A 25,860-nucleotide genomic window follows, 5' to 3' on the forward strand; every position below is an offset into this window, starting at 1 on the left:
GTTAAGACGGTTGTGATAAATGACTTAACAAAGAAAAACAATGATGACTGGATGAACGGTAGGATGCACCATACTCTTCATTGAGCAGACTCAAGTTTGGGGACTGAAGCAAATTTATTTTCCAAAATAAAATTTAGAATTCAAATGCAAATTTAATTAATAATCCCAAATGGATTTAAGAAAAAAAGCTGAAAGGTGATCCTAAAGTTCTTCCAGAAATATACACAAATATACAAGTAAAATAATGAGGAGGGATGTCTGAATTCGTAGTGTTAGGGACATTCTGAAAAAAAGATAAAATAGGACCAGCTCTAGGAGGTATTAATCTATGGTCATGGAAACAGCTCAGAAATAGTGCATTGACAGTATGAATGAAATAGATTTCAAGAATAGATGCAGATATTTATAGGATTTTAGTAATATTGTAAAGCTGACACTTCAAATCAGTGGATTCAAGTATTGGAGTAATTAGCTAAATCATTGGAAGACCTGGTACAGAGTCCTCACTTTTGACATTAAAATAAATTCCAGATAGATTTTTTTAATTAAAAAAAATCAGGAAAAACCCCAACATGGTTTATTTTAATCTGTTCAGATTTTCAAGTGAGAAGAACTTTCTAAAAAGCTTTTGGAACCAAGACCAACAACAAAGGCCGATCAACTCAGCAAGGCCAGAAACACTCACTGTAAAAACAAAAATAACCCTCGCCTGACCCTCTCTCATGACCCTGTATTGCTCTCTGATACATTCTACACTTTCTTCTTCCCTTTAAAGTCACGTTTCTTGGAGAAGTTCCTACAGCGATGACTGAGCCAAAGCTCCAAGCTGGACATCCTCCGTGGCCCTCACTGCGGCACTCAAACAGGAGTTGCCCTGTTGGCGGCTGCGTATTCCAAAGCCAGTGGACATTTTCAGTCCCTGTTTATTTGATCACCAGGTAGCTATTGATATGGCCAAATATTTTCCTCTCTGTGGAATGTTTTCCCCTTTGATTTTTGTTTTACCTAAATAATTTTAAACAGCCAAGGGAGAAAAGTGTGTATGTACTTAGGCATACACACAGATCTGGTTTTTTAAAGGCTAAGTGTAGTCCTCCTTCTCTTTCTCCCTGCAGTCTTGGCAATTAAAGGTGGGCTTTAGCTCTTGCTTTTCTGACCCCCACACCCACCTTTCTCATTATGCTCCTTTTAATCAGTGTTCAAATCCCTCTTAAGCCAGGTTGCAGCCTTCCCTGTGTTGGCACGAGTCTCCACTAGTTTTCTCCCAGCTGTTCTGCTATTCCTCTTTCTCTTGGTGGATTTCTCTTCTCCCATTTGCCCTGTACATGTCCCTTTTCCCCAGGTCCTCATCGTCACTTCTCTGCTTAGCGTGCCTGAATCGCCCCGGGGCCTCACTCGCAGCTCCTCTGAGCTCCCGACTGGTGAATCCAGCCTAACAACGGACATCACCCCTCAGATGTCCCACAGACACCTCACACTCAAAATACCCATCATGGAACCATTTCCTCTCTTTATATACCACCCTGCAGATTCGGTCTCCGGAAGGTTAGCTCAGCGACTCTACGCCTCACCTGCCATTCCAGTCACCTCTGCAACACTTACCAAGTCTGTCTCCCGAATCTCCATTCCTATGCCCACAGCCTCTCTGCAGGCGTGCATCACTTGGTGTCTACGTTACCTGGGGTGGCCCCCTGAAATATCTTCTTCTCCCCAAATACAGGCCTCCTCCCAAAATAGTCCATTCTGCTTCCGGAATAATCGGCTCATTTCAACATAAACATCATGCAATTCTCTTGCTCACAAATATTCCAATATATCCCTGTTTCTTTAAGGGCAAGTTCAAGTCCCCCGGCTAAGCACACAAGACCCATCATGACAGAGGCCTTGCGTACCTGATCTTCCCACCTATGGATCCTTTGTTCTAGCCCTACTTGTCATTCTTCAATCTGGCCAAGCTGTTTCACGCCCGTGTACTCTTAAATGTCTCTACCTCTTTGCATGAAGCATTCATTCCCTCCACCACACGTTAGAGAGCTAACTTCCATTCACCTTACAAAATCCAGTTCAAATATCTCCAGCTCTAGGAAGTCTCATTTGTGTTCACATGCTTATAGTACCACCAACTACTCACCATCCTTCAGCTGGCCTGGTGCATGCAGACACCAAGTCTTACCTGTCTCGAGTCTCCCCAGCAATTGATACAGTGTTTGGCACACCAGGTGCTCAGTGTTTGTTGGATGGATGGATGGATGGTTGAATGAGTACAGAGATGAGAGGACTACACACCCTCCCCAGTTACTCAGCTGCCATTTTGGAAGGTTCATCCTGCAGAGACGAGGAAACGTCAGTGCAGGTGGTGGGCAGACGCAGAGCAGAGGTGAGGGTGTGGGGGAGACAGGCCTGGTCCTGGAGAGCGTGGGGGGGGCAGCACTGGAGAGAGACGGAATGAAGGGGGTGGGTGCAAGGAGATGCTGAAGAACAATTGATATTAACTGGAGAAAATTAAATGGAGAAAATATTACATGAAGCGAAGATCAAGTGAACTCAGCAAGGGTGGAAGAGGCAGTACCAGAGACAAAGGGGGCTCACTTCATCACTCACTGCATTTCACTTAGGGCACCAGCCCACGGGGAAGGCACCGCCAAATTCTCGAGAGACTGGTGTTTGCGCTGTGTAGTGAGTGCTCTAAGTACAAAACGGTATCTTATGGCTTCCAGATTTTAAGGCTGACAGACTATTTCTCTTATGTCCCATGTCTGAGTTCTCAGAAGTCAGGATCATTCGCTGGTGGAGCTGGGGGGAAGCAATTTTGGTTAATACCCCCAGGGTTACTCTAATCTCAAAGGATGGTGGGGAATTCATTAAAAAATAAAAAAGGAATTTCACTCAAAAAAAACATATGCCATATGGAACTTGGTGGGGGCCATGGAGGCAGTGTTACCATAAACTCAGCTCACAGTTGTATGTGTGTGTTAAATCTCCAAGCACAAGTCACTTAAACGTGTATGAGGACTAGGGTCCAGGCAGTGGTGCTTTGGACCAGGGCTGGAAGATGCAAAGGCCTGACTACTGTCTCCAACAGGATCAAGTCTAGCCAGGGAGCACAATGGACACAGGGACAGAATCACACACCATCAAGACAGGAGTCAAGTGCGATTAATGCCTAGAGAGGAGAGCAGAAAATCTGGGTAAAAAGTGGAGGGTTCCTGCTGAGGCTTGGCAGGAATCCCTCCAGGCAGAGGAGGAGACCAGGGCTGGTGGCTGGGTGCGAGGCCTAACTCAGCAAGGGTGGAGGGCTCCTGGGTTCATCTGTCCAAAGTGTTCCCCTTCAATAGCTGAGAGGTATAACTAAAAAGGCAGGCAGGGGTGTCATTAATGATTATGGGGAAAATTGGAAGGAGGAAGCTGTGGTCAGGAGATCACCACCAAAGGCACTCTATTTTAGAGGAACAAAAATAATTCAGAAAGCACTTGGAAATTCTATCTCCCACGAACCAAAAGAGCAAAAAATAAGTTTCACTCTGGTGTTGAATACAGAATAACTCAGAAACTGATTAATTTTTCTAGTTCATTAGCAATTATTTAGATAATAGGAAAACAATTTAATAAACCTGAAAAATGTCTCTATAATAGCTGTTATTCCATCCTTTCTTGCAGGGTAGGGGGAGGCTGATTTCTTAATTGGTAATTATTTTCATGAGACTCTGAAGTTCCAAAAGTCCTATCAGTTTCTCCCCAAAGCATACAACTTCCTTTCAATGCCCTTTATTTGACTAACTACAGAACAATAACTTTTTTCCAAGGCTCTTTTTTTGTGTGTGTGTTAAGATAACAAATGATATTCTGTCTCCAGAATGTTGTTATTATTAATGCTGATAATCGGTCCAATAAGAAATATTTACAATTATGACTCATTTTGGAAAAACAGGTCATTGGCTTACAGTCCTTTTGAAAATCAGCAGAATAAACAAATAGCTTCTACACCCTTAATGGAACCTAACAAAAGCAAAAAATGAAATTCAAATCAGACTCCAGGCTGCAAGGCATTGTTGACTGAAGACGCTGCAAGATGAACCTTTCACTCACTGAAGGAAGCAGATGCGTTTCCATGTATAATGTATATTTTTAAAAGCAATTATTTTATATATAGAATGTGATTTAATAATAAAACAAACAAAACCTCCCTCTATCTGCAGACTTATAAACAGGGAGCACAAAGGGGTGTCTTTGCAAACAGGAACCCCTATGCATAAATGCAAAGCCTGTCAACCAAAATCCTCTCCTGTTCTCCCAAGCTTAAAAAAAACTGTAATTCAAGGCAATGGTGAGCTGAAAGGGCACAGATACAAAACACGTACATTGTTAGCCTTCTGGTAGATAAGAGCGTGCCATGCATAATAGAAAAGATGACGTTTACTATGGAAATTTATTTTGAGATGCATCCATTTAAAGGCAACCGAAAGCTCAAAAACAAGTTCAACCGAAGAGAAAGAGAGACCAAGCAGATAGTACAGGAATGGACAAAGACGTTGGAGAAGGAAGGGATCTGTGCTCAACCTTAATTTCAGACCAGCAAATTCGTCCTGAGTTCAAGCCAGTGATGTGCCATGAGGTCACTCAAGGAACCAGGCAGAAACCATCGGCCAGAGGAAATAGGGACAATATCAAAGGCAGGTGTGAGATGTGGAAGGGGTGACCCTGTGACCCTTGCTGCCACGAGGCAGGCTGCTCCCGCGGGCTTTCTGCACAGGCTGGCTGGCTCACATGACTCTGCTTAGAAGGGTATCAGCCAACAGCTGTGCTGCATGGACTCCAGCCCGAGCTGAGTCACGTCTAATAATAGTTCTGAGTTCATTCTTAGACAACATGGTCAGAACGCTCTGAGAATGAACGGTGGAGACGTACCTCAATGAATATTCCATTTCATTCCTTGGCAGTAAATCTTCAGCTTTGTACAAAATAAATATTGACAGAGATACACACAGTCACCTTATTTGAAAGCCTGATTGTATAATTTTATCTAATGGAGAAAAACGGACTCCATTTAGCTATGCTGGATAATTATTTGGCTCAATGACAGATGCTTCTGAGATCTAAAACATGTTCTAGTATAATGGATAGCACCAAAAACTTCACTAATGACTTACTCATTTCAAGGTATTCATAAAATAATCCCAGCTTGCCCATGGGCTGCAGATGGTAGTCCTGTTCCCATCGTGGGGTGTTCTTTTCTGCTCCCGAAACTGTGCGATACCGTCCAATGAGATTCATGACCCAGCTGCCAGAAAGACCAAATTATAAAGCAGAGTATTATCAGATCAAGGTCATAAAAGTATTACTGATATTTCAAGCTGAACACATCATCTTCCCAAGAATTTAATTTCTTGTTTTCAGGCAGAATTTCTTTTTATTGCTGCCTCCCTACCCCCAAATACTCTGAAAAACAGTACTGACTACGTACCTGGGTTTATCGAAATTGTAACAACTGTTATTTTATCTCCTACCTCTTTTTCAGGTGGGCATTTTAGTTCTTAGAAGATACTTTCCCTCATTTGATTGTCTCCCCCCACCCCGTTTCTCTGCTACTATTCAACATGGTCTTTCCGGTCTGAAAATCATCAGAAAAAATAAAAGAAAGAAAGACGGGGTCCGTGAGCTGGTGATAAGTGCTGTGGGGGAAAATAAACAGGGCGAGGAATGGAGAGTGTTTGCACTTGTGGTAGGGAGGAGTGGGGACAGGGCAGTGATCTTCGAATAAGGCAAAGGAGGAGGCAAAGGGGTGGGCAACGGAGGGGGAGAGGGAACGGTGATCACAGGCCTGGAGGCCCCTCACGCTGGACAGACAGCACGTAGGCAGGTGTGGTCCAGAGCGAAGAGGAAATAAGTTTCGTGGTTTTGGGGGTGAAGCCTAAGAGACTGCAATGAGGATATGGGTGTTGTTCCCTCGTAAGGAAGTAGGGAGCCATGGAGGGTCACTGAGCAGAAAGGTGATACTCTTGACATTGGATCAAACAGGTCCAAGCCCCTAAGTTAAGCTGAACAAATCAAGGGCCAAAGAAGTGATGCGCCCCCTCGAAGTCAGCGCAGAGCTTGGAGGAAACACAGCCTCGACTCGCAGCCCCACGCTCTGCCCCTCCTGGATGCTGTCCCACACAGCTGTCAGGAGTCTCTTAGGTTATCTTTTTTCCTCTCTCAGAGGCTTGGGGGCCAAGTGAATGCTTCCCCCTTTTTCGAATGGCAGTTTGTCCTAAAAAGAAATTGGAGTTGGCAGTGAAACAAGGCGCGCACCTGTAGCCTACAGAGCTGTTGTCCCCGAAAGCAACAGCTGGCGCGTGGTTGCCTCGCGGAGTTCAGCAGAAGAGGCAGAGCAACAACAAACAACTTAGCATCGGCTGAGCTATGGCTGATTGCACCGCACATGTGTATGGATTTCAAATTTGGACAGTGAGGAGGCTTCACATGAAAGGCAAGTGTATACACTGAGCACACATGTGTGTATACATACACACACAGACACACACAGAGTATAAGCTGTGACTTGTAAACAGCTGACCCTGCTGGCTTCCTGCTGCCTCTGATCTCAGCGTTAACTGTTTGCTGACTATGCCCCCAGGTTCGCTGTGGGGAGATTTTTCTGCAACGGAACATGCCCTTGGCTTCACCACTTTCCCCACTTCTTTCATTGACAGTAGGGGAAGAGCAGGGGGCTCTGGGAAGTGGCGGGGGATACGGACTCAAGACACCGTTGAATCTGAATCCACACTTCATGGCTTATTCATTATTTGACTTCAGTTATGTTCAAAATGCAACTGTTGCAAATCTCAAAAGATGATTTACACTTACTGCTGAGGCAAAATTTTGGTAGTTAGTAGACCCACCACTGGATCCTCTAATTTAACATGTTCTTCCTGTAATTCAGATGTTACTCTATCACAAATTTCCATTTCTATATTTTGATATCTGCTTCTCAGTACAATTATCTTCCTTTTTTACCCTCTAAATTTTGTGATTTTAAGACATTTTTCTGAGAAGGGGTCTGCAGGCTTTTTACCTACGATAAATTGATAAAGAGATCCAGGAGACCAAAACCACATTTAATTCCTGAGATAAACTCAACTCTGTCATACATATGGCTAGATTTAGTTTGCAAATACTTTGTTTAGAAAATTTTTGCATCAAACAGCAAGGTCCTACTGTATAGCACAGGGAACTACATTCAGTACCTTGTAATGGCCTATATAAATGAAAAAGAATATGAAAAGGAGTATGTATATAGGATAAAGGAATATATAGGAATATATAAAGGAATATACACATATATTCCTGTAACTATTCAAGTCTGAGGTTTGGCCAGAAACCCGCAGCTTGACACACATTTCAGGGGCCCTGAGGGCCACACTTGTCCATCACCCTTCATGGCGCCCAAACTCTGGAGTCTCCTGGTTGACTTTTTGCTCTGCCTCACACTTCTTGCCTCAGCCTCTTGTGGAATCCTCTCCACGCCCCAGAGAAGCAGGTCTTTTACTATCGGGGACCCAAGTCCATCATGGTTTGGATTCAGGATGAAACTTCCATCCTGGCTTACACGGCTAACTCATCTGGCGCTTCCTCCTTGTACTGAACTGCCCTCCCCCGCCGACAGTATTAGGTCGTATTAGAAGTCCCGACTGGTTTGTTTTCCTGAGCTCAGACTCTGAGCCTCTTGTCCAGTCTTGCTGAGTGGGACCACTCATCTATGGCAGAATATCTTGGGTTGTCGTCTACCCATCACTGTCCTCGGTCTTTTGGGTTTTCTGATGGATTATGGTTCTCTTGCAGGGATATTAATTTGCACATGAGACTCACCTATAGACCTTTCAAAGAAAATACAGACACTGGATCCTTCCTCCCCTGGCCGAGACTGGAAGCGTTCTCCCTCTAGCAGGGGTTACAAAATCATTTGCTTGGGAATTGACCACACATATTAGCATAAACACAATAAATTGCCTTTTACTCAGTACTTACCGTGTGCTCCATACCTCATTTTGTCTTTGTACCTTCACTATCACATTTAATCTCTATACTATAGATAATCACCATTTCTGCTGAGGACATTCCCTTTTGCTAATCTTGAATACAAGTATCCTTGATTCTCTGAATCTATTTCATTCCTGAGTTTCCTGTTCCTGAATTTAAACAGTGGGCGAGGGACACCTGTATTTAAGATTTCTCGCATTATATGTCTCTGACTCATCCTCTAACCAAATCATATCTGGAGAAGAGAGATTTTCTCTTTTAAGCATTTGCCTCTTCTTATTATATAAGTAGTGATACCCATTGTGGAAAATGCAGAAAATATAATAAAGGAAGAAAATTACAGCCATACATTATCTAAACACCAAAGGACAATGCTATGGCATTCTGGACATTTAACTATTTTTCTTAACATTTCATCATAAAATTTCTCCAGGGCAAGTTGCTTAACCCTGAAATTGTATTAGCCTTTTGTCAAGTGCAGAATAAAATTCCCAGAAATGGCCCCAGTATCAAAATAGTATGTGAGGCCGGGAAGGCCCACAGGGCTCTGAGCTTATTCTGAGTCCAACAAACAATGCTATTAATTTACTAACGTCACACATTCGATGCCTGTGAGTCACTCATTCACTCAGCTGGCTCGGACGGAGCACCTACTAAGTACCAGGTGCCGATCCAAGTGCTGGAGAGACCCCAGAGGGAGCCTGGATCACAGCGTCACTGTCCTTCATTGCCCCCCGAATCCTAGTCAAGGACCCCATGTGGAATTGAGGGGTGGAGGCAGGTGAGTTTATGGTGAAATTCATTTCATGTTCCTTTGGACATATTTAAATGGCATGAAAATAGTCGCTGACTTTGATAAGCTTTCTTTTCCCTTCCTTTGTATTTTTGAGGACAGGTGTAGTTTTGGGGTAGCAAGAGTGACTGACAGATCTTTGGTATGTCAGGATTTTATATGAAAAAGTAAGAAGGAAACTGGCACCTTATACAAAGAGAAGAGGCAGTGATGAGAACACAGGCCACCCTCGAACTTGGCTAACATTCAGCATTCCTGGTTTTCAAACAAGGGAAACATAATTCAAAACATACTCCCTAAATATTTTAGGCCCCAGCAGAAACATATGGAGGCAAAATCCAGCTCACTGGAACCTACAACAATGTGCTTACTTAAGTGAAGGTATAAACAGACCACAGATACTATAATATATCCTTTACTTTAAACTATTTCATGTGAGCAAGTTTCATTTCACATGAATTTCTCAGGGCCAATTTAGGAAATATATCCTCCTTAATTGGTTAAAATAGCTCACTGACAACCAGAGTCATCAAAATTTAGTGTTAAATAATTAACCTGTTTCCTTCAGGAAATGCTTCTGAGTAATCTGAGTTAAGTATTTCCTCCATCTGATCTATTTCTTTTCACATAGAAACAGTATTATTTGCACACGACCTACTTTTAGTCCTCTGGAAAAATCTGACTGTGAGCTCAGGGTAAGGGTTGTCTACTGCACAGTAGGGCAAAAAAAGATTCATTTCACAGCCAAGATCACAATCTTTGTTTTTTTGCGGGGGGGGGGGGGGTGGTGAGCTGGGGGACAAGGGAGACATCATTGTTTAGAGACAGACCCCGATAATTCATACTGAAGCTGGAAGATGGAGCCCTTGTGAAGAAATGTGGAGGGACACACTGACACCCAAAGGTGTTTGCAGAAACAGAAAGAAAGAAAAAGAAAGAAAGAAAGAATTTAACTGCTCTATAAAGAGAATGGGCAGAAACTTGGTAATGAGGGAGACAGAAGAAAGGTTAGGGAAGGGAGGAGAAACAAAGGGAAGTTGGATGTGGTGGGCAGAATCGCAGGACTCTGGAGCCTACAATGAAGGGTGATAAGGAAAAAAAAGTTCAAAAAGTTTAAAAAAATAAAAAAGTTAAAAATAGTTTAAAAATATAAAAAAAGAAGTAAAAAAAAAAAAGAAATTCCCAGGTTTATAGTGGCACCAAAGACTTTAAAATGGAGGGTTTTTTTATTTTACAGTTCAAGATGTTTGAGTTTCTCCTCCATGCCCCGAACATCAGTAAGGCCTGCTTGTGTGAGTGGCTTTGGGGGACACCACGGAGAGGGCTGTGCTCTGCGTTCAGGTTGGCCAGGAGCAGAATGCTGGTGTGGAAGGCAAGACAAGAAGAGAGATTTAACAGCTTTGTGAGAATAGAAACTCAGAGCCAGCAATTACCTTAAAAAGGTTAGCGTGGTAGGCAGAAAATGGTTCCCCCTAAAGATGTCCATGCCCTAATCCCCAGAACATATGAAGATGTTAGGTTCCCTGGCAAAGGGGGACTAAGGTTGCTAACCAGCCGACTCTAAGAGACACGAGCTGGATTATCCAGGTGGGCCCAGTGTAATCACCAGGGTCGTTAGAGGAGGAAGAGGGAGGCAGAAGAGGGGAGAGGAGTGAGAGGAGACGTGACCACAGAATAAGAGTCAGAGGCACACAACCTTGCTGACCTTGAGAGGCAGAAAAGAGGTCACAGGCCAAGAGACGCAGGTTGCCTCTAGGAGCCAGAAGAGGCAAAGATACAGATTACCCCGGGGCCTTCATAAAGAAACAGCCCTGCCAACACCTTGACTTCAGCAGACTTCTGAGTTCCAGAACCATAAGAGATTAAATTTGTCTTGTTTGGTGGGGACTTTTCCTTTTTTCTTCCCACTACCGTAACGTTTCGGGATGTTTGTTACAGCAGCAATAGAAAACGAATACAGTAAGCTGCTTGAAATGCACAGAAACTGCAGATAACATTGGACTGTCCACTTTGATATGGGATTGGGCTTATGTGGAATTAAAAGGACAGTGTGACCTTAGCAAACATCTGTTTTTCTCATTTTTAGGAAGAGAACAGTAAGTCAAAACCTCTGTAGTTATTATTTTAGACAACTGTCTCTTAAAATGTTATGTAACCCTGCACCTTAGGACCCCAAGAGAGCCTCTGTCCTTAGAAGCACATGGGTTCAGAGAGATGGGGTCTTACATCTGAGTCCCACAGTGGCCTCTTATTGGCAATACGAGCTTGGGCAAATCATTTACCCTCTTTAAGCCACAGAATATTCATCTGCAAAAGGGGGACAAGAATAAGGATTGTTTGGATGCTTAAATTACACACACACACACGTATAGCACTTAATACAGTGACTGGCACATACTAGGCACTCAACAGATTCCTATTACTGATTTTTAAATGCATGTTTAAAAGGAGGAGAAAGCTGTGGGAAGTTGTGGAAAAACTTAGTTCATGGCCCCAACAAGGGCCATCTCCCAAAGGGCTCTGATCAGCCACCAATGAGCAATAAGCATTAACTGCAGCAGTTGGGGATTTAAGTCAAATATAAAGGGGGAAGTTTTTAAACATAACTGTGAAACACTGGGTATGTTTACACTGTTGGCTGGATCATCTCATCTGGAGACCTTTAATAAGCAGAGTGTCCCCTGTTTTAGAGATGGGCACGCAGCTACGTGGACCACGCAGGGAAATGACTTGGCTGGGTGGGCCGCTCTCACCCCACGATCACACGACTCAGTACTCACGGAAGTAACACCTCTTGTATGTTGTTCCAGATTGCTTTTCCTCCCATGATTATTGTCAGCTGTGTCGTCAGTTCAAGGAGACAGCCACCTGGGTCACACTGGAATATTAAAAAAATCTCATTTAAATTTTAGGTAGGTCTCACATGAAATAAAGTCATTCATTTTATTTTTTCTGATAATCTTGTTTAGGCTAAAAAATAATCCCTAGGGAATAGACAATGAAGACCCTTTTTATTGGACAACTGAGAGAAAACATGAAACAGCTTAGACTATCAACAGAACACAATACTGTATGCACACCTCTTCATTTCTGTATTTTCCCAGCCAATACACCGGATCTCCCGGATAACCCACAAATTTGCCCTTAAAGAACGCGATGTAGAAACACGAAGAGTAGTAGTTGACAAACTGGAATAGGAACATCTTCATGGTCAGGCTGTTCTCATAGTCAGTCTGGGTCCTTGGGAGCTCTGTAGTTAGAATGAAGCAAAGTTAAGACTGTAAAACACTAACCAGCTTTAAGACCCTAATCAAAGCCACCGATACATGGTTAACATGGTAAAAAACAAAAATACAATTCACACTGTTTCCATTTAAGCTGTTTTGAATTCCTTAACATAGCTACTTTGTTAATTCCAAGTGTACACACTGTTGTAAGAGTTTCTCCCCACCATGAACACCATATCCCACAAGACAAAAAAATAGTCAGCCGTTCCTTAGAATTTATAAGCACAATAGTATCCAATGGGCAAGAACTGTCTTCTCTCAGGTATAAGCTGACAGAAAATTACTTTTGAACATCCTGCTAAATGATATTCTCTTGTCCCCCTGAATGGCAATAAGGTAGGACTGTTCAAGAAAACAAAACAAAACAGGGGGCAACTTGCTAGAAGCATTCGGGGAAGACAAAATGGGTCATCCTCCTGGTTTCGAGTTTAAATCGGTCTTAACATTTTCAGAAGATGACCGCTGAGCAGACCTTTTGGAGAACGACCCAGCCACATGCAGCATGTGGGAAGCACTTAACTTGGGCCACTAAGCTGCTGCCTGGGATACAAGCCAGAGAGAAGAAACATTTATTATAAAAGCCACAGCTGATGAGAATGGAGCTATATTAATATGAACAGCATGGAGGGAAGACACGTAACAATGTCATTACTTGTCCTCTCCATAAGGCCGGAACACATTTGCCACTGGAACCATGACCCTCTTCCACTTATTTGCAATAAAGAGACTATTTACTTTCAACAATAGGGTACATGATCTAATGTAATTGAAAATATTATTCAGCACTGATCTGTTTACACAGAGCTTGGACATTATAATACTTGCTTTGTCCCTTTTACTAATGCAAAGCTGGAGCTAATTCACTTCTTGTACAGAGAAAATATGTTTACACTTGAAATTTTCTAAAGACTGTAATATACTGGAATTGAAGTGCCTAAAAGATACAGTCTCTGTTTTGACCTGGTTCTAAAACTGGCGTAGAAATGACCTCGGCTACAGTAGGAGCTTACCAAAGTTAGTAATCATGATTGCCACTTTCTCATATATGGTGTTCAGGATCATGATGATGATAAAACTGATGAGGGAAGCAGTGATGGACGTGGCCATCTGCGGAGTCAGGTACTTCTGGATGGGGTCTGTTCCATTCAGGTTCTTGGGAAGTTTGGCAGAAAATACAATGAACACTGAGAGCCTGTAGACAATGATCCCAATAACTGAAGCAATGATCAACAGGATCTGAAAGCACAATAAACACAGCAGCATGAGACTCACCAGTGATCATACTTGTACACAGAAAAATTGCCCCCGCCCCACGTGTAAACGGACAACGTGCATGTGCTGTAGATCTCACACAGATGTGAGAAGTGATGTACATCTTACATAAATGCCACGAGAGACGTGAATATCAGGCATGTTAAATTTCAGAGGAGGAGGAATGATGGACGTCAAAAAGAATTAGTGCATCCACGAACGTAACACGCTAACAGCAGGAGCAGCTGTGTGCAAGGCATGGGGAGTATGTGGGGACTCTCTTTTCTGTGAATTTTTCTGTAACCTAAAACCACTGAAGAAGTCCTGCTAGAGTATATCTTCGAATGGGGTGAAAATGGAGTAACTGGTGGCATGTTCTTTTGGAGACAAGTCTGTGATAGCAGAACCGATGAAAAACATCACTTGTACATCTATAGAATTACTTAGGTTATGAATGAGTTGTAACCCATGAAGGGGATATGCTTCCTTTCAAGGGAGAACCTGTCACTGATTTGGGGGCCAGCAGGTGCTAGCTGTCATCTTCATTCTGAATAGGACCAGTGAAGCTTCGGAGATGCCCTGAGGGAACCCCTGGAAATGGCAGTGGGGTCTCTGTTGATAAAAGCTCACGTGCTTTTCATACTCCTTGAGATCTTACACTGGCAGCTTATTCATAATACCTGCATTTGCACAGGATTCAGTTCCCTAATCCATTGTAGTTCTGACTGTGTGAACCCAAGGGCAGCAGGGGTGTCTGAAGTATAATTTGCACGTGGCTGGCAGGGTTTCACTTCCTCAGTAGGCAGGTTTTTTTTCTGGCCACTGAAGAACGAACATTAAAGGTTTCGTTTTTAAACTGTTTTCCCTCCATCTGCCTTCTTGGTCATAGTCCAGAAGCATGTGCTCAGTGTCCCTGGCTGCTCCTGATGGCTGCCCCGAGAGAGAAAACTACAAAGAACGTGAATTTCAGGACTAAGCGAACCTCATCGTGTTGTTTACAGTAACAGCGGAAGGCTGGCTTGCACCTGCAGGGAACAGCAGAGGGAGCGTTTACAAGCCCCTCCTGGAGCCACACTCCTGCATCTGGATCCCAGCTCCGCTGCTAGGCTGCTAGTTGTGTGACCTTGTGCAAATTACTTAACCTCTGAGGCCTTCGATCTCCTCACCCATATAATGGGGGGATAATAATAGCAACTTACAGGATTATTGTGACGAGTGGATGAGTTACTACAGGTGAAAACAATTAGAACATTAACCCCAGGCACGTGAAAAATTCTACCTAAGTATTAGCTACGATTATGGTGACCAAAGTGTTAAGAAGGTGTTTTTCTTACATTTTAAGCCATCAGTTCGTAGAGAAAACATTTTATTTCCTCCTCTACTCTCTCTCGTTATCTTCTTTTCTTCACAGTTAAGGCCTCATGCTTGTGAAAGGAGTAACGTATTTTTGGTGTGTGTATGATTAAATGTGAAAATTAGTTAAGGCTGAGAAAAATGTATTACAGAAGGTATATCGAGCCTTCCTCTCTTGTACAGCACATATAGTCTATTTAAATAGTATGTATTTTTTTAAAAAGTCTGCATAATAATTTTTAAAATTATATATTAAGTCATCATAATAGTTAAGATTCTTTAAACGCTTACTGTTGCTTCAGCACACATCTATTTTTTTAAATCCTCACAATCACCCTATGGGGAAGGTAGTATTATATATCTTTTACAGATGAGGAAATAGAGCCACACAGAGATGATGCAATTTGCCCCAAATGAAGCAACTATTAAGTCAAAGAACTGAAATACAGAGCCCAAAGACACATTAACCTCTGTATAGCACTGCCTCCTGCATGGTCTGTGAAATGAATTCTAATTCATTTCAGAACTTTTACCAACTTAACATGTTTCCATTTTTCTTCCGAGCACTTAATGGGTTCAGTATTTCTTAGGAGACACGAAAGCTTTTCATTCTCCTTCCTCAAGTTTCTTCTTACATATCATCTTTTCTGATCATAACTTTAATATCCACTCATTATAGAAAATTTGAAAGTACCCACTAGTGGACAGATCTGCTGTCTTGCATCTGTCCCCAGTCTCAGAAAAGGACCCAGATTTTGCTTTAGGATAAATAACCTCCCCTCTGTTTTTAGTCCTGTGGTTTGGGCTCAAAAAAATTGCCCCACCCTCCCCGAGGCGCCAGAGGTAGATCCTAGTTGGTTTCAAACAAATAGGTGTCTCATTCTATTGGCCTCAGCACACGATTTGAGGATTGGCAAATAACCCAGTAAGAGCCACTGCAGTGTGAGGAGATATATGCTGGTGCCCATGTGAATGATAAACTTCCTCTGTCAAGAGAGGAAGCTGCCAAAAGAGACCTTTCTCGGCTTGGAGGGATGTGAGATCTGGGATGCCGAGTTCCGAGAAGCAGCACGCTGGGACACCATTGGACAAAGAATGAATACAGGACAAAACCAGCCCTTGACATCATCTGGGCTACAGTATCTCTCCTTGCCTGAAGCCAGACCTCAGACCTGAGGTTTTCAGTTATAGGAAACAACAAATCCCACCCATCCCCATTTTTTGGTGGTTGTTTACACCCATTAGAGATTGATTTTCTGTCACCTACAGTTGAAAGACTCCAACTCAGAAAATGAAGAATAAAAAATAAAAATAAGAAAAATGTATCTACCTATAGGCATAATCCCTTCAGAACTACCTATTGTTTGCATATTAAAAATCACTTCACATAATTTTATTCCAAGCCTATCATAATCATAAAACTTTGACATGTCATAAAATATTTTTATGGACACACTTTTTCATGGCTGCATAATATTATACTATAAGAAAGGTTGGAAGGAGAATATTTTGGCTGAGATTTTATGTATATACATATGCACATATATAAAAATGTATATACTTTATATATATATATAAATATAAATATGTCTGTGACTTACATCCATACTGACTTCCCTGCCACTTTGAAATACTTCCTGATTGAAAGTTTTTCAAAGCTGAATTAGTAGATTAAAGCATATGAATATTTTTGACTCTTGATATGAACTGCCAGACTGCTTTCTAAGAAGGCTGGAGGAGTACACCAGAAACTAACACAGCATTGTAAACCAACCACACTTCACAAAAGATACCCAGTGGCCCAGGTATGAGAGCTGCTGATCACTGGCACTTCATCGTCATAAACACAGAGCCTTATCACTTGAGAGGTGAAAAACTGTATTTCATTTTGATGTGCACTGATTGAATTACCACTGGGGCTTGACATCTATTTTTCCCTTTGTAAGTGTGTATTCATCTTCTCTGCCTTCTTCGCTCCTGAGATTTTTTGGTGTTATCTTAGAAGTGATCTGAACTCTCTGTGTTGAAGAAATTAGCCCCTTGTCAGATTTGTTAACAAATACATCCTCTGGTGTTTTGTTTAAACTGCGGATGCTTCTGATGCATGGAAATCTTCATATATTTTCCTCCAAAACTTCTCCCACATCTAGAGATTGTATATTCATCCATATTTATTTCTAGTTGTTTTCTTTTTATCATGTTACTTTTTAAAATGTTTCTGGAATTTATCTCAGTATATGGTTCACTGTATGATTTCAATCTTTTCTTTTCCCGCCAAATAGCTAACAAGTGTTCCATTTACTGAATAATCTTTATTTCTCTCCCTGATTTGTAATGCCTTCCATCTCATATAGAAGTTATTATTTCTATCAGAGCCCATATCTGGACTTCCTATTCTCTGATCTGGCTATTCTTGAGCTAGTAAAACTCTCATTGTCTTACTAATTATTACATTACATTATATAATTTTATTAACAGTAAACCCCAAATTAATTTTATAAGTTCTGATATTTTTGAGATATGGTCTTTTTATCTAGAATCATGTGTTTAAAGCTTCTTTTATGTCTTTTAGTAGTTTCATTTATTTATTTTTTGGATAGTTCCTTCTAGCCTTCTGTTAGGCTATTCTTAGACATTTTACCTTAGTTGTTACTCTTGGAAAATTTTAGACTTCTCAATGCCTCCCATCTGGTCTCTCCATCAGACACTGGAAAATCCTGAACCACTGATCTGATTTAAACAAATGAGGTGGAAAAAACTGGGAGCAGCACTGTGAGCAGAAGAGACTGTGAAACCTCCAGAGTGGCTCTGATGTTCTCTGGAAACAATTTTCTCTCTGAGACTACATAGTTTCCAGCTTGACTTTTAGTTTTCTCAGCACTTAAAATTAGATATTAAAAAGCTTGTGGCAGGTTCTTACCCAGAAAAAGACAGCACTTGCACAAAGGGTTATACGAATACACTTTCCCCAGGTGGTAAAGGGAACACGCTCTTCTTCCTAATTAAAACAAACAGACAACAACAACAAAAAACAACTTTAGTCAATCAATGGATTACACCAATGAAATGATTTTTCTCCTAACTGGTCACTAAATCCTAAGCTTAATTTAAAAAAAAAAAATTAGTTTTCAGACAGCCTCCTTATCCACAATTGCATGGGTTTCTTTTTTTTTAATCTGTTAACGATGTCAAACATACACACAACAAAACACGTACAGTGTTCATTTTAATACTATTTTTTGAAAATGCACATGTGAACAGTAAACTGTTTCCCTGCCATGGTCTGAGCTTAGGGGTCTGGGTACCTGACGAGGCCAAGCCGTAAAGCTCTACTCCTGAGCTTGCCTTAGATTTCAGAAGTCAGTGTAATGACAGCCTAGAGTCCGTGCAGGATGGAAAGTTTCACAGGTGTCTGCAGCTAACTGGTCTCCACTGTGTGTTTCTTGGTTGAGCTTTATGTATAAACTAGCTACAACTCGCAATTTTTACTTTCCACTTTAGAGTTTAGATCTTTTGTTTTTAGAGATGAAATCAATTAAGACTCAAGATTTACCTGGGTATAAAAGCAGCTATAGTATAATAGCTGGAAATAAGTACCTGGCCTTTACTCTGTGCCAGGTAGTCTCCCAAGTAGATTCTGTACATTAACTCGACCCGTCCTTACCACAGTCATGAGGAAGCAACTCTCTTAATCTTATTTTATAGGAAACCATGGCACAGAGAAGTTAAGTTGCCCAAGATCACTCAGGCAACAAGTTGCTGTGTTCACACATTAATTTAGGCAATTTCATTCCCAAGGTCTCACTACCACACTGTTGGCCTCTCTAGACAATGGCACATGCATTCACAATTAAAGTAAAATACTTAAATTAAAAAACTAAAAAATATATATATAAACAACTTTTTAAATAAGGAAGAACAATAAAGAGAAATGAGCCTACATCTTCAATTTTTCAACAAGCATGTCCCAGTGGAAATTTAAACTTATTAGTTGGCAATTTTAAATTAAAAATTGGCAGTTTAAGTGACCAAAATGGTTTTTCTTCAGTATTTTTTGTATGCTGCCAATATGATACATTTTTGTTTTTTACTACTCAAAAACATTACGAACATCTAATTTTGTCTAACTTTCAGCTTTCATTTCTGAACGTACAATCTTTCACCAACACAACCTGACCATCTTCAGTCATAAACAATGGGGACTATTCATAATGGAGATTGTTAGAAGCTTGTTACCCTGTAAAAGACAAATGTCACCTTCTGTTGGTAACTGAACCTCATTTTTTTCCATTTATAAAAAGAGGAGGTTGAACTGCTCCCTCCAGACCTTTTCAGTGCCAACATTCTGTAAATCTGTGATTCAATTTATAAAATCTATAGTTGGAGACATTTTCAGATGCTCCTGGTAAAAGCATTTTCTTTTCAAGAGTTATTCGTACTCACAACATACTGTCCTGCTGCTGCTGACTGCAAATACCATCAGCTCTGAATTATCTTGGCTGATGGAAAGAAGCAATAATGCAGATGACTCAAAAAATCATCTTTCACGGCTCTGGAACGCTTATACAAAGATATGTAGGGTTTTTTTAAAATTTTGCAGCAGCAGTAAATTTACCTTTCCAATAATATAAAATGTCTAGCTCAGTGCCCGAACACAGTTGGCCTCTCAACAAAGGTTTCCCTACTTCCTCTACCCTTTTCTCCAACTTTAGGATGAGAGCCACGCTGCTCTGTGCACATCCCAACCAGAAGGGGGAGCAGTGACCGAGGCTTAGTTCAAGACAAAGGGGCAGCTAGTCTACGATGAAAAGGAGGCGGCAATAATGAAGGCACATGTGAAAAAGTGAGAATCAGCCATAAAAACCGTGTCTTTCCTTCTACATCTATGTCATAGAGTCTAATTTTTTTTGCATTTTTTTATCGGTCTTATGAAAGGACACCAATCTTTTCTTACACATTTATATCAGTCTTTTTTTTTAAAATTTTTGCTGTTATTATGAAGGAAGGACCACACTTCTCTTCTGTGTCCACCATTCTAAGCAGTGCTCCTTCACCTTGGCTGCACATTAGAATCACCAGGGGAGCTTTAAAACATTCCCTGTGCCAGAACGCACCCCAGGCCACTAAGTACCGTCTGAGTTTGTAGTGATGGAACCCGGGCACCAACATCTTTTAAGGTCTCCTGGCGATTCCGATGTGCAGCCAAGGCTGGGAAGCCCTGCAACCAACAGACTGAAGTGCGTCTCAGTAGCGCCCGCTTTACCTGGGTAATCTCATTTATCACCACGTGCGTACACCGCGCCTCGTATTCTGGCCGGGGTTGTTCTTCCTGCTGCAACTCAACTGTGTCCCATTCGTACTCAAGTTCTGCCTGGCGCCGCTTCCAGAACTCCAGAAACAAGGTGACTGACAGAGAGACCAGCAGAATGTGGATCTTCAGTGAGGGACCGATGCTTCAGACATCTGTACTTAATTATTACCCTTAACACTTCGGTACATAGTCAATAAAATCACATTTTATTTATAGGCAATACTAAAGAGAAAAATGAGTTAATGCTTTTTTGTTTTTAGAAAAAAAATGTAGATAATTTACTGAACTTGTGAAAACAGACTCTACTTCAGGGGAAAGGTAGTAATGTGATGGGCAGAGGCAGGTGACTGTCTAACGCTAAAGCATCTGCTAACAGCAGGTTATTGCCCACTAAAAACACAAGTATCAGGGGAATGGTGGGTATAGCTCAGTGCTAGAGCACGTGCTTAGCATGCACAAAGTCCTGGGTTCAAGCCCCAGTACCTCCATTTAAAAAAAGTTTTAAAAAAGCACAAGTAACTGTCATAATTTAAAAGTGGTACACGGTCCACCCTCCAGTCTGCTCCTCCTCACGTCCCTCTCTCTCCTGTCCAAAGGACCTGAGGTGGGGGGGGGGACAAGAATGCTTTAGTAGCCCCTGCATTTCTGTTTTCCACCACCCCAGTCACCCCAAGTTAAAATAATATTCTTAAATATGGAAAACTGCCATTTTTCTCAATCTTCAGTAAAGTATGAGTAATTTTTAGAAATCGTTTTTCTGTTTTAAGACTTGGAACTTCAAATAGTAGATAAAAACAACATGAAATGTTCGTTGAACACGTGGCTTCAGGGTAAATCCCCCAAGCCCTTCTTCCAACCAGACTGTTACCCCTGGACCCTTCCTACAGAGCAATTCCGGAATAACCACTGCCCCCTCCATCATTGTATGTGAGTCTCTACTCTCTGAGAAGAGAGAAAAAAGACAGTGCCCGCTTCCAGGAGCTCCTGGGCGCACAGGAGTCATAGTGAAGTGATGGTTATGGAAGCGTGGTAAGAGGGCTTTGGATAAGAGTCAGCACAGGGTGCTCTGGGCACAGAGAGCCAGAACTGTACCCAAGGCTGTTCCAGAGGGACCACCGTGCTGAGTTCTGAGATGCCCTAGAGGTGATCAGTGAAGGCAGAATGTTAAGGCCATTTCCCCCTGTGGAGCAGCACATGCAAAGGCGAGAGACGAGAGACAGCCAGGTCCCTTCCAGGATCCGCAGACAGTCTAGAAGTGAGCGCAGGGTGTGGCAGGCGGGGGAGGCAGCCAGGTGGAGAGATCGCAGGCGCACATCACAAAGGACTCTGTGTGCCTTCAAGGTGGAGGAGACATGGAAGGTGGTCTAGAAAGGAACTAGACAGAGGCAGGGAGACCTACTGGCAGATACATGGTGAGGCCTGCCTCGGCTCGGCCGGAAGGAGAGAGAAGACAGCATTTCAGCAGGTGGACGGATTGGCCGCAGGTGTGATGGAAGGGGGAGGAAGAGGTCAAAGATGCCGGCTAGCTTTCTGGCTTTGGCAGTGTCCTAAATTCTGGTGCCATTCCCTGAAAGAAGAAGGGCAGGAAGAGGGGCAAGTCATGAGAGGAGACAACTGATTCAGTCTGGCTGGGTGCCTGTGGGCTCCAGGACAGATGTCCGGTAGGCAAATAAAAGTCTAGAAATCGGGAAAAAGTCCTAGGCTGAGCCACAAACTCTTCCCATTTCAAGAGGTTAACTGGGGCGTGAGTGGACAAGCTGGCGAGATGAAGTGTGGAGGGGGCCTTTGTGTTGTTTCTTGTTTTCTAAATACTTCTCTTTTTTTGTGGGGGGGCGGTAATTAGCTTTATTTATTTATTTTAATGGAGGGACTGGGGATTGAATCCAGGACCTCGTGCATGCTAAGCACGTGCTCTACCACTGAGCCATACCCTCCCCACCTTTTTTTTTTGTTTTTGGACATTAGCCCTACTGAGCAGTCCAGGTGGAGCACCAACCCGGAGAGCCTTGGAGATAAGATGCAGAGAGCCTTGGGGCAGAGAGCAAGGAGAAGCCGCCTGGGGCCCTGCAGACCCCGCCAGGGGCGGCCGGAGACGCAGGGCGCCTCGGAAGGGCTGCGAGGAACGTGGACTCAACACTCCCCGGTGGCGAAGACAACAAACACGTTTAAAGCACCCGCTTCCCGGCGGTGTCTGTTCTGACTTTACTAATTTTCCAACGATACTGAGTGAGAGTAGAAATAATCGACACTGTAACCAAGTTCGAATGCTGGTTCTGAGCATTTTTAGCTGTGTGATTACTGGTTAAGAGGCTTCAGCTTTCCGAGCCTGTCTGCCATGTGTAAAACAGGGGACCTAAGACCTTCCTCGTAGGCTGTTGTGAGCTTAATGACATAACATCTATAAAGGCCCTCCCGACCCTCGGAGGTCACTGCTGTTACTGTCCCCATTTGGGACACCAAGAAACAGAGGCACAGAAAGCTTCAAACATTTGCCCAAGATTAAGGTTGGGGTCAGGAATCAAACCAATTCATCTTCTTACAAACAACATGGCACTGCCCACGCTCCCTGCTCCAAACCTCCCCTTGGCTCGGTCCCGTGGCGCCTGCCCTGCTTAGATGTCATCACTGCCTGCCTTCCCGGTGTCTGACCCCAGCATTCCTCCCTCCATCCCACACACCGCCTCTGTGGGCACACCAACCCTCAGGAGGCCATTGCTGTGGCTACTCGGATGTTTACAAGGAAACACAGGTGGCAGCCCAGCTTTTTCCTATAGATGCCACTGCCAGTGGAGGCAAAGAGCTCACAGTCAGTGGGGGAGGCCATTTCTGGTCTCCTTGGCTCGGGAACTGGACAGAATCTAGTCCCCCTCTGCAACTTTGAAATCCAGTATGAGAGCTATGTAAGGCCATCTGGCCTCTTGACATAGAAATGATGCCCCTGCAGTTGTACTGAACATTGTGATCTCCTGGCTCCACCAGGGAGCAGAGGCCATGGCCTGTTGTCCACCAAGTTCCGTCTCCTTGCACAACAGCTACAGTGGGATGAGTTAACGCTGGACTGGGAAATCTACAAAGCCCTTGGGTATTATTTCCCGACACTCTCAGGTCACCTAAATGCCCCAGATCCTCCAAGTAAACAACTCGTAAGAGAAACTGAGCTGGCTCGCCTGTCAGACCCCTGATGGCAGGACTGATCTGGCTTCTCCTGCTCTCTGGATGGTCCTCTTTCTCCTCCTGTGTGCCCTTTCCTGATTGAAAGAGCCTGTTCTTTGTTTATGGGTAAGGGAGTATTTGTGGCTCCCTGACCATAAATAAAACCCTCAAAAATAGAGCTCTTGGTGAGAATGGACGCGTGGCACCCACGTCTCATGAGCTCAGCTACCCCACAGCCTCATCTTGCCAAGACCGCAGCCAACGCCAGGGGCCCCTGCTGTTGAGCGCGGGGTCTGGAGAGCAATGCCTCCACCACTGAGAAGCTGCCCGCCACTTGCGCCCTTGGCCCCATCCGGGGGGAGGTGACGCATCCATGGGCTGAGAGCCTTGAGGGCACGAAGTGACGGTGGACCAAGCCGTGACTGGCCGGTCCTGCTCCCCACGTGACCCACGTTAGCCTCATGTGCAGAAAATCCCCAAAGAGGCCCCACCTATAAGCCAACTGTCCTCAGGCCACCTAGGAAGCAGCACATTATACACAGTGCGCCACCCACTCACTGAAGTCCCTGAGGCTCACAGCTCCTTGGCGTGACACTAGGCACCCCCATCCAACAGAAGACCCTTACTTTTCAAGTGGCTTGAGAATTCTACTGCTGACACTACCTTCCATCCTCCACCCATGAAGTCCTTTCCACTCTGTCCCCTGCTCTGCAACTATGAAACCAGTGCAGTGCTCCTTCATGAGACAGGAGGAAAGGGGGCCGGGCACGGCCATTAAAAGGACACAGCAGTTAGCACCAAGATGGTGGAAGATCTGACTCCCAGTAGACCTTGAGCTTCAATATACACTCACTGAAATACAGCAGGATGCTAAACGGCACTCCCACAGGTGCCAGGACGGTTCCAAGGCTGACCATGCAAGGTCAAAGGGTGAGTGGCCCAGTTCCTGGGAACCCCAGCCCCTGCCCCAAAGTGGTTGGAATAATCCTCCCACTTGTCGGCATATGAAGTTACCAAGCCCATAAAAACTAACCGCCCTACGCCTCGCAGCTGCCCTCCCTTCTAGGGAGACGCCCGCGCTCAGTCTACGGAGTGAGTATCTACTTTACTTTAAACTGGAGCACCCAACCCCCAAGCTTGTGGCCTTTCTCTTGCCTTCTGAGACAGCCTGCACTCTGTCTATGCAGTGTGTATCTCTCTGAATAAATCTACCTTTTCTGAACTGTGGCTCGCTCTTGAATTTCTTCCTGTGCGAAGCCAAGGACCCACACTTGGTGAGGCACATCCCAGGGACCCAGCTGAGACCTGGGATACGGCCATCCTCTCCCCCACATTTTCCTGTATCATACGTTCCTCCCCCAAAGGGCAGGCTTTACCCCCTATGCTGACCTCACCTTGTGTGCTCCGAAATAGACAGCACTCATGCGTCCTGACCTGGATCTGCTTCTGTGTGTATCATTTCTCATGTCCACCAGAACGCCACCTTCATGAGGGCAGGGATTTGCTTCTGTTCACAGAGGAAGCACCAGCACACCACACGTGCTGGAGAAGTGTCAGCTGAATGAATGAGCTGTGGGAAGTCCTGGGAATTCCACGTGGGACTCCTAGCCACCCAGGGGGCCCAGCTGACTCCAGCTGCTCCCTGCTCTGCATGACTGACCTCTAGCCACCACTCTCTGCTCTGCCCATCACTTGGGCCGGGATGAGCTGAGATGAGGATATACCCTGGAGAATGTGATGGCTGGTTAGTGAGGTTGTAGCAGCTCTTGCCCCTGGACTGCTGGGGGTTATTCAGGACGGACAGACTGAAGGAAGCGCCGTGTGCACTGCCCTACCCAAAAGTCACTTCAAGCACCAGGACCGCACACCTGGGGAAACACTGGTCCTTTCCAACCTAAGGAGAGGGACGACGGGTGAGAAGAGGGTCTCTGTCTATTAACAGTCTCTTTCCGAGCCCAGCCTGGAAGAAGCTCTTTAAGCCACTTTGAGTATCTTCCTTGTGTTGCCGTAATCCCTCCAGATTTTGTCATTTTGATCTAGGTATTAGAAATACAGGTGTTCTTGAAATTTGTATTGATTTTCAATGAAGAAAATCCTCAGTTTCCTTCTCTGCTAAGAAAATTACTGCCCTTCATGTAAAAAAGCAGCTTCCTTTCATTCTGTTTTACAAGAATCTGTGATGCGGGACTTGAAAGTTGCGCTGTGCTTTAGCACCGACAGGTGGGCAGGGACGAGACGACAGGACTGAGCTCGTACGGCGGGAAGGCTGGGACTGTCTTATTCCTGCTACAGAAGGACGGGTCCGTATCTGTGAGGGGGAGGTAGGACCAAGGATGGGAAACCAGCATTTTCTAACCCGTTTCTATTTTTCAGAGTCCCAGATAAGACACTGCAATTGTATCAATAAAAATAAGTACGTCTGCGTCCCTCGAAAAGCGCGCTGTGACTTTATTACTACACATGGCATTTTCTCACTGACCTAAGGGCTGATGACAGCCAAATCATTGGCACGGCTCTTATTCTGTGCTCATCCCCTTTTTGTCTTTGGAGCCTCAGGTAATTTGCCTCCTCTCCCTGAGTGTCATTTTCCTCATCTTTCAAATTGGGAGTGTAACTGCCATTCATTGGCTCAGTGTCCATCCAGCAACAGGAGATGGCTTATGAAAACAAAAAAAGCAATATAGCAATTCTAATCT

The 25,860-nt window shown here is 43.7% G+C and overlaps 1 protein-coding gene across 2 annotated transcripts in view; it reads right to left on the reverse strand.

Moving 5' to 3' along the window:
- Positions 1–25,860, reverse strand: part of ANO6 (anoctamin 6) — a 187,753-nt gene that overhangs the window by 14,696 nt on the left and 147,197 nt on the right. For both annotated transcript variants that reach the window (XM_072972942.1, XM_072972943.1), the window contains 6 exons: positions 19,964–20,106; positions 17,621–17,698; positions 13,107–13,332; positions 11,890–12,059; positions 11,590–11,687; positions 5,148–5,278 (listed from right to left, as the gene is read on the reverse strand). In XM_072972942.1, coding sequence (XP_072829043.1) covers positions 5,148–5,278; positions 11,590–11,687; positions 11,890–12,059; positions 13,107–13,332; positions 17,621–17,698; positions 19,964–20,106 — 846 coding nt within the window. The remainder of the gene's footprint in view (positions 1–5,147; positions 5,279–11,589; positions 11,688–11,889; positions 12,060–13,106; positions 13,333–17,620; positions 17,699–19,963; positions 20,107–25,860) is intronic.

The sequence above is a fragment of the Vicugna pacos genome, chromosome 12 (genome assembly GCF_048564905.1).
Source record: "Vicugna pacos chromosome 12, VicPac4, whole genome shotgun sequence".
NCBI lineage: Eukaryota > Metazoa > Chordata > Mammalia > Artiodactyla > Camelidae > Vicugna > Vicugna pacos.